General features: G+C 42.1%; 1 protein-coding gene across 2 annotated transcripts in view; it reads left to right on the forward strand.

Annotated features, from left to right (window-relative positions):
- GSPT1 (G1 to S phase transition 1) overlaps window positions 1–13,456 on the forward strand; it is a 33,904-nt gene that overhangs the window by 15,936 nt on the left and 4,512 nt on the right. The window contains exons 4-11 of one of the 2 annotated variants that reach the window (XM_047087289.1): window positions 259–483; window positions 1,482–1,515; window positions 4,449–4,526; window positions 6,518–6,698; window positions 7,332–7,486; window positions 7,884–8,024; window positions 9,104–9,197; window positions 10,441–10,521. In XM_047087289.1, the coding sequence (XP_046943245.1) occupies window positions 259–483; window positions 1,482–1,515; window positions 4,449–4,526; window positions 6,518–6,698; window positions 7,332–7,486; window positions 7,884–8,024; window positions 9,104–9,197; window positions 10,441–10,521 (989 nt within the window). Of the gene's footprint in view, window positions 1–255; window positions 484–1,481; window positions 1,516–4,448; window positions 4,527–6,517; window positions 6,699–7,331; window positions 7,487–7,883; window positions 8,025–9,103; window positions 9,198–10,440; window positions 10,522–13,456 lie in introns of both variants that reach the window. The other variant, XM_047087288.1, reaches the window with a different exon arrangement.

Raw genomic sequence — 13,456 nt, forward strand, 5'->3', positions numbered from 1 at the left:
GTGGCCTCATGGAAGTGAAGCTTCGTGAGGATAGCAATCGCCCATAGGCTCTGTGTCAGCTCTGATACCAGAGTGGGGCCGGGCTTGAAAGCCATAATCCATTTCTGTTGTGAAAGATTTTCTTGCTTATGTTTCACTAGACATTAGGAAATGGAACTAAATATGCAAAATACGTTAGTTGTTTGAAGGCATCTGTGTTTTAGAGTACAGACTGTGATTCTTTTTCAGAGTACTAAGTTAAGTGTCTTATTTCAGTAGAAAATGGGGAGACAGAAATGTCCCCAGAAGAATCATGGGAGCACAAAGAAGAAATAAGTGATGCAGAGCCAGGGGGTGGTTCCTTGGGAGATGGGAGACCCCCAGAGGAGAGCGCCCAAGAAATGATGGAGGAGGAAGAGGAAATACCAAAACCTAAATCCGTGGTTGCACCGCCAGGGGCTCCTAAAAAAGAACACGTAAACGTAGTATTCATTGGGCACGTAGGTAAGTTGCACTCATAGCGGTGAAAGAAATGACTGGTCATCGGGGTACATCAAACAGCTACTTGGAGATGTTTAGTGAAACTGAACTGAATTAATCTGAAAGGTTTCTGATTTTTAACTCGATAGGTTTTTTTTAAGCTGGCAAAAAATTGCCAACGCTTTGATTTTGAAGGTGGGACAGAGAAATAATTTTGTGATGGCACAAGAAGCAGGAAGAAAATAAGCTTCAGTATATTTGTATGTGATCCACACTGATGGCGGCTAAGCATCTTAAGACCTTTATGAATTAATATCCTAGATAATGTGCTTCCTTTTTGGGGTGACTTCAGTAAATTTGTTTATTTTATGGGCTTCATCTAACCTAGATAGTTTCATTTTGTCTGACCTAGGAAATTAATTTGTTGTGACTTCTAGATGCTTGTCAAGTTGCTGGTTAGCACAAAACAAAACCCTGTTTAACGGACTCACACATTCCCTGACCATCTGACTTATCCCCCAAATTGTGAGAAAACACAGAATTATGTGTTCTTTTGTCCTTCCCTTTGTCTCTGCTTCCTCCTGAATATAATGCTATACCACACTATTTTAGTAGCAAGGACTCCCTCTGAAATTTATAAAGGAATGCCTGTATTTGCTAAAATTAGGGAAAGGCACACGACCTAAATGTAGTTCATAGCTCTTCAGGTGCTTTCGCTCTCCCCTGAGGATGCCCTTGGGTAATTGATATTCTGTTGCTGCTGTGCTCTTAGCTGAAGGTCAGAGAGCAGTCTGTTCAAGAATCTTCTTTATCAGTAAAGTAGTTCTCCATTCTTCTCTACCAGGAGTACGAGTTCGTCATTGTTGAGCTGGGAGGGGTCTTAGCAGCTTCTTTTGCAACGACATCATGTAATTGTATGTGCTAAGTGGTACCTTTAGTTGTATTAGTGTATATAGTGGGTTTTGTTTTATTTTTTTGTACACCCGTGGTTTGCATATTATTGATGATGTTGTTACTTTCAGATGCCGGCAAGTCAACCATTGGAGGACAGATAATGTAAGTCTGTATTTTTTGTTAAATAATAGAGTTAATTTGACTGAATAAATTTTGGGCATTGTGAACATACAGTCATACAAAGGAAATCAAACAGGTCACCTGAAAAAGTTACAAAGACATTACCTGTAAGGAAAGCTGATGTTAATTAAGAAGGAATTTCTGCAGTGTGATCAGTTAGTATTTTCTAAATTTTTTTTAATGTTTATTTATATTTGAGAGAGATACAGACATAGCTTGAGCCGGGGAGGGGCAGACAGACGCAGACAATCTGAAGCAGGCTCCAGGCTCCAAGCTGCAAGCTGTCAGCACAGAGCCCAGCTCGGGGCCCGAACCCATGAGCAGTGAGATCATGACCTGAGCCGAAGTCGACCGTTTAACTGACTGGGCCACTCAGGCGTCCCAATCGTTAGTATTTTCTGATGGATTTTAGGCATTCCCTAGAATTCTTTTATCACTGTCCCACTCTCACAGAACATTAAGTAAGTGTGTTTCTGAATGCTGTCTTTTACATTTTTTAAAATAAAAACTAAAATAGAACCCTAGATTGTAGGCAATCGTAGTTTGCTTTGAATATCATTTTCTTGGGAATGATGAAAACCAGCACTTAAATCGGGTACTTGGGCAGGGGGATCTCATTGTTCCATATTCATCAGCTCTTAAATCCCAGGTGGATTAATCAAAGACAGGTAGTCTGGCTCACATGCTAAGATAACTTTTTATCATATGTAGAAGCTATGTAAGTATGCAAACATCATGGTTGACCTTTACAATTTAGTCTCGTATTGAAAATTTTATTTTTAAAGTTTATTCATTTTGAGAGAGAGAGAGAGAGCACACAAGTGGGAAAGGGGCAGACAGAGGAGAGAGAGAATCCTGAGCAGGTTCTGTGCTGTCAGTGCAGAGCCTGACATGGGGCTCTCTCTCACTAACCTGGATCGCATGACGTGAGTCGAGACCAAGAGTTCAGACACTTAACTGATTGAGCCACCCAGGCACCCCTGAAAAATTGTTTTAAGTAACAGGTCTTAGAATTTGGGGGCACCTGGCTGGCTCTGTTGGTGGAGCATGTGACTCCTTTTTTTTTTTTTTTTTTTTTTTTTTTTTTTTTTTTTAGCGCATTTGATTCTTGAACTCAGGGTTTGGGATAGAGATTATTATTGTTGTTGTTTTTAATTATATTAAAAAGTTTTTTAATGTTTATTCATTTTTGAGAGGAGACAGAGTGTGAGCCGAGGAAGGAGAGGCAGAGAGAGACCCAGAATCCGAAGCAGGATCCAGGCTCTGAGCTGTCAGCACAGAGCCCAATGAGGGGCTCTAACCCAGAGACTATGAGATCATGACCTGAGCTGAAGTCGGACGCTTTACCGACTGAGCCACCCAGGCGCCCCCCGTTTTTAAAAAAGGTTTTACGGTTTTAATCCCTCCTACATTAGACCCCTTTTCTTTAAACCATGTCATCCATCAGAGATTCTCAAGGGCATATCTTCATTATTTAGTAATCTTATTGGTAACCTTGGCCAACTTCTGAAAATGTCTACAACACGCCTTAAAATAGGGTAATAAATAGAGATCCTTCCATCAATGGATGGAAGTGTTGGGCCCGTTTGATTTTGTGTCTTAGGAGAATGTATATTTCTTGCCTATGGGCTGTAATTTTCACGGGTATTTCACTAGGCTTCTGTGCTCACCTGGTTAGGAGCGTGCACTGTAGATGACTGCAGAGAACACAGAGATGAGAGCTCCGAGGAAGGCTTTGGTTTGGATTGAGTCCAGGGAAGCAGTTCAGTATTACTAAGGAATTGTTTTAAAATTATAATCTTACTTTGACAATATTTTTAAGTATTGAACGTTGAAATGTATTAATAAGACTGAATTGCCTGAGCAACACTGTTAGAATTATTTTCTTTTATGTAGTATTTCTGTTTGCCCTTGAAAAAATGTTTATTCTGAAATAAGTTTAGACTTAGAATTTACAAAGGAATAGTACCGAGTTCCCATATAACTTTCTTTCAGCCTGCCCTACGTGAACGTTGTTAAATAACCATGGTACAGTCGTTAAACTTGGAAGTTCGCATTGGTATAATAATCCTATTAACTAAACTCTGGCTCTTGAATTTTACCGGTTTCTCCACACATGGCGTTTTTCGGTTCTAGAATTCCACGTTGCGTTTAGTTGTTCTGTCCTCCAGTTTCCCATCTTTGTCTCCTCCAGCTTGTGACATTGCTTCGTTCTGTCTCCCATGACTTCATCATTTGAAGGGTGCTGTTTAGGACGGTCTTCAGTATGGGTTCAACTGATACTTTTTCACATTTAGATTGTGGCCATACATTTGGGCAAGAATCTCACACGGGATGTTGTGCTCTTCTCAGCATCCTGTCGAGGGTGCCTCATGTCAGTATTCAATGGGTTTTCTTTTTTTAATTTTGTTTTATTCTTTTTTTTTTTTTTTTTAATTTTAGAGAGCATGAGCGGGGGCAGGGGAAGGGCAGAGAGAGAGAGAAAATCCCAAGCAGGCTTCACGCTCGGTGTGGAGCCTGATAGGGGGCTCGATCCCACCACCCTGGGATTATGACCTGAGCCGAAATCAAGAGTTGGACACCTAACCAACTGAGCCACCCAGGCACCCTTTAGTGTGTTTTCTCTACTACTGGTCATATTAGCCAGGATTACTCAGTTCATGTGTTGTCTGCCTGGATTCTCCACTGTAAAGTTATTACTTTTCCCCTTTAAGTGTAGGGAGATAATTTGAGACTATGTAAATATCTTTTCCTCTGAAACGTTCCACGGCTTGAGCATCCGTCAGTGGTTCCTTTATTTTAAAATAGCTGTTTTCTGGGGTTGAAATTCCCCTAAAGACCTTTAGAGTTTTCCTAAACTTCTCTGAGTAATTTATGAGCAATGGAATGTTTACTTTTGTTTTCTTTGATTGCAGGTATTTGACTGGAATGGTTGACAAAAGGACACTTGAGAAATATGAAAGAGAAGCTAAAGAAAAAAACAGAGAAACCTGGTATAGTATACCTTGACGGCATGATAAATTACTTTGAAGGAAACCCTGCCTACTGCTTCTCTAGTCTCCTGTGATACAAGCGCGTGAGGTCTGAGATGGTGTCATAATACAGGAGAGGGGTCCTTTGCCCTCATACTGCACAGTATATTGGCTCCTGATGACTTCGGAGCCTACACAGGGAGCCTGGGAACATCCAAGTGTCAGTAATAGACTCGTGGGATAAATTCTAAACCATCCATTTGATGGGGTCATTACCTAACCACTAAAAAACTGCATTTATAGAATTTGTGATAACCAGAAATAGAACTCAAGTTACAGTGGAATTTGGGGAGAAAGCAGGTGACGTGATCTTACTTAGAATGTGATCAGTAACGACGTAAATTAAACCCTGGAAAGAAACAAGAGTGGACAGAATTATTGACAGTGCTTGCTTTTGAGTGGTGAGAGAAAGGGTCAGTTTTTTTTTCCTTCTAATCTTACCTTTCTTTTAAAAGTTCAGATTTACCTGGGACATTCATGGTTTTTGTTTTGTTTTTTAATTGCTCTGTATTAAGGGAAAAGATCTTTATCAATGTACTAAAAATGGATTATCTACTATGAAATACAGATGATGAGTTATCTAAATTAATATGTACTATTATGAATGCTTTGAACTTACATAAATTGTTTTCACATGGCAAAGAAATACAAGAATAATTTTTAGCAGGTAACCATTGCTCCCAGATGGTTGTTCGCGGCTTTCACTTTTGAAAAATATCCCTAGATAGCGTTACTTGTATTATACTTGGTGCCAGGCGATTATAAGAACTCACAGTGATATTGGCATTGGTACTAAGTAGCCTTTCTGGGTAGTCAGCTTGTTTCCATAAATACTCTTTGCTTATAGAATATATATACGGGTTTTCCCCCCTGTATATCCAAAAGTAGAACATTCCTTTCAAATCTTTTGTAAGCCAAAATGGCATGAAGCAAAGAAGCAATTGTCATCAGTTTACCTGGAAAACATTTTTTGAGCATTCCCAGACCCGGAGAATAATCTCTCGGGCTTTTCTGATACCTCAGGACTCATCTGTGCTAACGGATACACACAATAAATGGCGATACGGCCCAGATGCGCAGACACAGTTCAAAGCTGCGACAGCTTGACGCAGAGATGCTGAGAGGCTCCTGGGGCAGAAGCGTGTGGTGTCGCCCTGGCCGCTCAGTGCCGTGTCTCGCCCTTCGCTGCAGAACAAACGCTGAATGCTAGTTTTGCTTTTCACTTTTTTTCGTTAAAAAAAAAAATCCTCTTTGAGTATCAGTTTGTAAGAACAGGTACTAAGGTAGGTTGTTTGTAAAAGCAAAGTGGCATAACATGAACTTTCAAAAATCAGGGGATACCTGTAATTGCCTGGATATTTGTAAAAGCTCTAAATGTTTGAATCGCAATAATAAAAGATTTATTCTATCAATTTTCATTTCTACCTAGTCCTATTCTTTTTTTTTTTTTTTTTTTTTTTTTTTTTTTTTTTTTTTTGAGAGCGAGCGAGCAAGCGCACAAGTAAGCCAGAGGCAGAGACAGAAAGAGAGAATCCCAGGACGGGCAGAAGGAGAGACGGAGAGACAGAGAAAAAAGCAGGGCTCACCCAAGCGGGGCTTGAGTTCACCCTGTGTGGGTCTCAGACTCATAAATAATGAGATCGTAACCTGAGCTAAAGTCAGATGCCGAATGACTGAGCCACCCAGGCGCCCCGTGATTTTTTTTTTTTTTTTTAAGATTTTTAAAATTTTTAATCTCCATACCCAACGTGGGGCTCCAGTTCACAGCCCCGAGATCAAGAGTCGCACGATCCACTAACTGAGCCAGCCGGGCGCTCCTGTCCTGTTCACGATTTAAATGTTGTATTCTGGACATAAAACTGGATGTCCTCATTATACCTTTAGCGGTAGAAGAATATTTTAAAAACTCATATGTTCTTAGTGACATTACTCTTATTTCTAAATTACTTCAGGTACTTGTCTTGGGCCTTAGACACAAATCAGGAAGAACGAGACAAGGGTAAAACAGTCGAAGTGGGCCGTGCCTATTTTGAAACGGAAAAGAAGCATTTCACGATCCTGGACGCCCCTGGCCACAAGAGTTTTGTCCCAAACATGATTGGTGGCGCTTCTCAAGCTGATTTGGCTGTTCTGGTAAGAAAGACCTTTCCGGTCCACCTGTATTTGGTATTTGGTAGCAGCCCTGCTTCGTGGTGAAGTGTTTTGATTTTACCCTCGAACAGCTAGAACTCAGGTTGCAGCGAGCTGTAGCCTCCGGTCACAGACGTCACTTTTGTCTCACCTGCTCTCAAGCAATCTTTGTAATCGGATTCACGTAGGAAAACAGTGTTTCATCTTTTCTCTGCCGTCGCTCCTATCTATGACCGTGTCAGAACTTAGTGTCTGCTCAGTCTCATGCCTGATCCGTTTTGCACATTTCCCATGTGCAGTGGGTACAAAACTGAGTAAGAAATGATCTGTTTTCTCAAGGCCTTCGGGCATCTTGCAGGGTCGTTCGCTTTGTCCGTGTGCCGGCACTGTCACGTGCAGGTATGAATTGTCAATTATAAAGGCGTGCTAGATTTTGGAAAATTAGGGGATCGGTACAAACGTGTACCAAAATCTTCAGCCATTTAGATATCGGGATGTTCAAAAGCATGCATGTTATAACTCACTTATTTTTATTTTCTTGCAAAAAGCTTCGATAAAACTAAAAGGAAAGATACCCCGTTACTCGGAGGGTAGACGTGAATGTGTAAGAGTAAACTCTCGGATTTCTTGGAATAGGTCATCTCTGCTAGGAAGGGAGAGTTTGAAACTGGATTTGAGAAGGGCGGACAGACGAGGGAACACGCGATGTTGGCAAAGACGGCAGGTGTGAAGCACTTGATCGTGCTCATTAATAAGATGGATGACCCGACAGTGAACTGGAGCAGCGAGAGGTGAGCTTTGCCGTCTTCCTGGTCTGTACGGGCATCTTAGTGGGACAGAGGGTGGCTTTGCGACCGAGTGCTGTTTGCCCCTGCGGTTTTTCTGAAACCTTAATTTGTCGGGGGCGCCTGGGTGGCTCGGTGGGTTAAATGTCCGGCTTTGGCTCAGGTCACGATGTCGCGGTTCGTGAGTTCAAGCCCCGCCTCGGGCTCTGTGCTGACAGCTCAGAGCCCGGAACCCGCTTTGGATTCTGTCTTCCTCTTGCCTCTCCCCCTCTCATGCTCTGTCTCCGTCTCTCTCAAAAGTATAAATAAACATTAAAAATTTTTTTAACCTTAATGTGTTTAATAATGAAACTGGAGTTCACTTGTTTCATATTATAATAGAGTTATTCATAAATATTCATAGATATGAAGAGTGCAAAGAGAAACTAGTGCCATTTTTGAAGAAAGTTGGCTTCAATCCCAAAAAGGACATCCACTTTATGCCCTGCTCGGGACTGACCGGAGCAAATCTTAAAGAGCAATCCGATTTCTGCCCTTGGTACACGTAAGTAACCTTTGCTTCCGTTTAGAAAAAATTTATGTCTTTATAAGTAATCTCAGTAAATACTTTCTCTGACTTCGGCTTCAAAAATACCGTGACCTTTGCCCATTTGGTAATTGTGTTGTCTTTTTGTTAATTGAGTTGGGAGAGTTCTTTATGTACCGAGTAGAAGTCCTTTATTAGATAAATGATGTGCAGATATTTTCTCCTCGGGGACACCTTTCTGGACGGTGTCCTTTGAAGCACAAAAGCTTTTAATTTTGATGAAATCCAGTCTGTGTTTTCTTTTGTTGGTTGTGCTTATGGGGACATACTTGGGAAAACGTTGCCTAACTCAGGCATGAAGACTGAGCCACACTATTTTCTTCGAAACCTGTTGTGGTTTTAGCTCTTACAGTTAGATGTCTGCTGCATTTTGGGTTCTTTTTTTTGTTAAAGTCTTGATTACTGAGCTTTTGTGAGTTTTTCAAATTGGGAAGTGCCTCTGAATTTTATTAGTATTACTATTATTATTTTTTTTTCCAAGGTGGTTTTGGCTATTCTGGGTCCCCTGAATATCTTTACGAACATTAACATCAACTCGTCACCTTGTTCCAAAAGGCAGCTGGGATGTTCATGGGGATTGTGCTGAATCTGTAGATCGCTTTGGGGAGCATTGCTGTCTTGGCAGTATTAAGCCTCCCAATTCATACACTGTAGCATTACAGAGGAAATGATTTTATAGAATCCTGATTTTAGAGCTGGAAAAGTCCATAAAAATTAAGTAGCAGAATGTAGCCAATTTATGTAGGCCATTTGCTATAAAATATTTTCTAAATCTTAAGTTTATGAGGAAGTTTTTTATTATATTTATATAATATTTATTATAATATATTCTTTATTATAGAACCATTTTGTTATTTTTTGCGTTTTCTGAAGAATGAAGGAAGTGAACTGGATAATAATTTGGTTGAATGAGCGAGTACGTGGGTAGAATGGAAGTATTATTAGAACTGTTTTTTGTATAAAGTTACAGTCCTGTAATTTCTTAAAATTTTAATACTTCTGTTGATGCTCTTTAATGGATATTATTATGTTTTCAGTGGTTTGCCATTTATTCCGTATTTGGATAATCTGCCAAATTTCAATAGATCAGTTGATGGACCAATCAGGCTGCCAATTGTGGATAAGTACAAGGTACCCTGAATGTTCAAGAAATTGGGTTTTATGGGAGGTGAAGTCATTGTTTTGTGTTTTACATGATGAAACAGTCCTGATAATTAACAACATAGCATAGATGTCTCTCTTTTTTATTGTTTTTAATGTTTATTTCTTTTTTTTGAGAGGGAGTGAGGGAAGGGCAGAGAGAGAGAGGCAGACACCGAATCCAAAGCGGGATCCAGGCTCCGAGCTGGGAGCATAGAGCCCATCATGGGACTCGAACCCATGAACTGTGAGATCATGACCTGAGCTGAGGTCGGAGGCTTAACTGACTGAGCCACCCAGGCACCCCTGGAGGTCTTCCTTAGTGGCTATATGTTGTTTAGTGATATAGATGGATCGCTATTTAATCAGCCAGCCTACGTCATTTAAGCTGTTCCCCACTAAGCCAATAATCATTTTTTTTTTTTTAATTTTTTTTTTTTTCAACGTTTATTTATTTTTGGGACAGAGAGAGACAGAGCATGAACGGGGGAGGGGCAGAGAGAAAGGGAGACACAGAATCGGAAACAGGCTCCAGGCTCCGAGCCATCTCCCCAGAGCCCGACGCGGGGCTCGAACTCACGGACCGCGAGATCGTGACCTGGCTGAAGTCGGACGCTTAACCGACTGCGCCACCCAGGCGCCCCGCCAATAATCATTTTTTAGAGAGAAAGCCATACAGGGAAAAACTGCTGGAGGCAGAGGATTTACACGTTACGGTTGATGGCTACTGACCAGTAGCCTTCCAGATACTGGGAGCAGAGTACGTGAGTGCTGGTCGGACCGCAGCCTCAGCAGCGCGCTTTTGAAGTTTTATCGATGTCATGCTTTGCTCTCCTCGAATACTTCATTCTGTCAGTAGCTCCCTGCTACATTTTTTGAACAAGTATTTTTCTAATTTTTTGTATGAGGAAGCAGGCTCAGATTTTCAGAGAATCGGAGTGAATTGAAACAAATAATTCAGATCTTCACATGTAAAATTCTGTGCTGTTTCCAGTAGCATGCTTTTTTAGATGTCAGGCATCCTTCTTAGTGTGACAGCTGTACGTGTGCTGATGACAAACAATATGGAGTATTTGTTACCTGTCCCGTGTTTAAGATTAGTCCTAAGCATTCTGCCACTTGAGCTATAGGTTTTCTTTCATGAGTAAGCCCCATAAGATTTCACTTGGGGTCGTTGAACTGTTGTAGAATAGTAATAAAAGTCTGCAACTCCGTGTTTTTCGAATTTAAACAGGATATGGGCACCGTGGTCCTGGGAAAGCTGGAATCAGGATCTATTTGTAAAGGCCAGCAGCTTGTGATGATGCCAAACAAGGTAAGAATTAGTAATGGTCTTATTTGGATTTCGTCTTGAAAACAGTAGCAAGGAGCTAGAACTTTTAAAAAGTTTAGGGATTTCTGTTAAAAGAAAACTTTTAAAATCCATGATTACATTTTATTAACGTCACGTGCACAGTTTACTACAGAGTAAGTGGTATTACAGTGACCCAGTGACAGATGGGGAGGGGCCGGCACCATGTTAGAGCTAAAAGGTTTATCAAGACAGCTCTGCCTCTGTTCTTTCACAAGAGGCAGGTAGGGGTCTGGAGTGGTTAAGTGACTTGTTGCTCTTAACACACTGGGTTATCGAGCAAGCCAGGGACGAAGAGTCAGGTTTAACTATGGTATCATTGGCCTTTTTTTTTCTTCTTCTTGTACATAGTTACGTTGGATACTATAAAATAATGTATCCCGTCTGTGTTCCTTACCTGTTTTTAGAGAAGAGGGTTTGCCTTAATCATAAATGAGTCTCGTGTGAATTCTTTCTTCCTATCGTTTTGTAAGTTGTTTACTGTTGGAGAGGGGTTCATTCAAACACGCAGAACCCCCATGAATTCTTCCTTTGTGTTACGTCTGACTGCTCAGTTGCTGATAATGACAGACATGTAACTAAGGAACTGTTACCTGCCTCCCAGAGCGGCCTTCTCTCCCAGCTCCAAAGATGTTTGTGTAGGAAAGCAGGCCTGAGCCATCAGAACCTCCAAATAGAGATTTTGTTGGGTTTAAGGGAGAATTTCTTCACCATGCTTATTCTAGGCACAGTGAATTAGGAAAAGTATCCCTTGCCACTGCAATGTTTAGGTATAATTGGCGCCTTCCAAATTGTACTTCGAGGTTTCTTGATACCTTATGCATTGGAGACTGGAGTAGCCTCTCCTGGTCTCTTTTTACCAAGGTATTTATCGCTGCAGTTGAATGTCAGGGACAGCGAATGAAAATAGTGCTCGTTGTAAATCCGTAGAGCAGTCACAGGAGTAGTTTGGTCGTGGTGATGGAAGGCAGATTGGTGGTTCCAAGAGGTGAGGGGACAGAGAATGGGGAGTGACTGGTTAATGAAAGGCACAGTTTCCTTTTGGGGTGATGAAGGTGTTCTGGAACTAGATAACTGGTGATGGTTGTACAATATTGTGAAATACCAAGTGGCTGCCCCTGAATTGTACAATGGAAAGGGGCTGAAAAAGGTAAACTTCACGAGTGTGCCACCACAACAGAGAGAAAAGTACAGTCTGCTGTGAGCAAGTGACCTAGTGCCAGGCCCTAGCCGTAGAGGAGGCGTCCTCGTAGGCGCGTTACAGCTGCTTGCTGGGCAGGTCGCTGTAGCAGGGCTGTGGCCGTTAGGGAAGCCTTAGAAACTCCGTTCGCTTTAGTCCTGCTGAGTCTCCGTGGAACAGAGTTCAATATTTTAAAAGACACAGATGCCTATCTTACATTAAAAAATTAATGGGGAGGTAACCTACGAAATGGGAGAAAGTAATTGTATGTCATTAATCTGAGAAGGGGTTAAATCCAGAATATATCAAGAACTACGGGGTGCCTGCCTGGTTGGCTCAGTTGGTTGAGTGTCCAACTCTTGATTTTGGCTCAGGCCCTGATCCCAGGATCATGGGATCGAGCCCCAGGTTGGGTTCCTCACTGAGCTTGGAGCCTGCGGAAGATTCTCTCCGTCTCCCTCTGTCCCCTCCCCTGCTCACGCTCTGCTGTCTCTCAAAATTAAAAAAAAAAAAAATACAAGTCCGCAAAAAAAAAAAAAAAAAAAAAAGAAAACGATCGACTAAACAATGAGCAGGGGTCTTACACCTGTCTCCGAAGATGTGCAGCTGGTCAGCAGGCACCTGAAAAAGATCTCCGCGTCTCTGATCATCAGGGGAATGCAAATCGGAACCACAGCGAGACGGCGCCTCGCACCCATCAGGATGGCTACCGTCAAAACACCAAAGAGCAGATGTCGGTGAGGGTGTGGAGAAATCGGAAAACCCTCGTACGCTGTCGGCGAGAATGTAAGCGTGCACAGCGGCTATGCCAAAACGTAACGATGTTTGCTCCACATTTTAAAAATAGAATAATTACACGATTCAGCAGTTCCACTTCAGGACATGTACCCGAAAGAATGGAAGGCAGACCTCGAAGAACCGAGAACCGATATCCACAGCACCACTTACAAAAGCTGAAATGGAGAAGCAGCCGATCGTGGCCATTGACCGATGAGACAAACGAAACGTCTGTACGTACAATGGACTGTCATTCAGCTTTTCTGACATAGGCTTACAGCATGGATGAGCCTCAGGGGCCTTGTGCCAAGTGAATGGAGCCGGTCACAAGAAGATAAATGATGTATGATTCCACGTAGGTGAGGTATTTAGAGCAGACAATCCTTAGTGCCTTTTTTTTTTTTCCTTACTTTTTGAGAGAGTCCGCGCAAGCAAGGGAGGGGCAAGGAGAGGGGGACAGAGGATCCCAAGCAGCCTTTGTGCTGACAGGTAGACAGCAGCAAGCCCAATGTGGGGCCCGAACTCAGGAACCGTGAAATCGTGGCTAAAACTGAAGTTGGGCACTTAACCGACTGAGCCGCCCAGGTGCCCCTTACCTTTCATAAACCAAGAGAATTTGTTGGCCTCTGTCTTAATTTTTGAAACTGGATTATTTAAAGATTGGACTGGCCGCATTGCGTTAAGCCGTAGAAGAGTGTGTTTGGGAGAGGGATCGTCCCGCTGGATTATTGGACAGAAAGTAGCAGACAGTACTTGTTAGTTTGTGTGCGGTGGGACTGCTGGTTTCTGCCCCTTTGTCCTGTTACCGTAAAGACTTTAGGTGACAAATCTGGCTCCATCTCACTTCTTGGAAGGAATTTCGACAGCTGTCAAAAAGGTCTAAGCTGCCTTCTGGGAAAGGAGAGCGTTTTGGGTCGGGGAGGGGAGAGACTGGAGTTCAGC

This window comes from Lynx rufus, unplaced genomic scaffold (genome assembly GCF_022079265.1).
Source record: "Lynx rufus isolate CCGP_SWC_20201006 ecotype Redwood Valley unplaced genomic scaffold, mLynRuf1.p SCAF_23, whole genome shotgun sequence".
Classification (NCBI taxonomy): domain Eukaryota; kingdom Metazoa; phylum Chordata; class Mammalia; order Carnivora; family Felidae; genus Lynx; species Lynx rufus.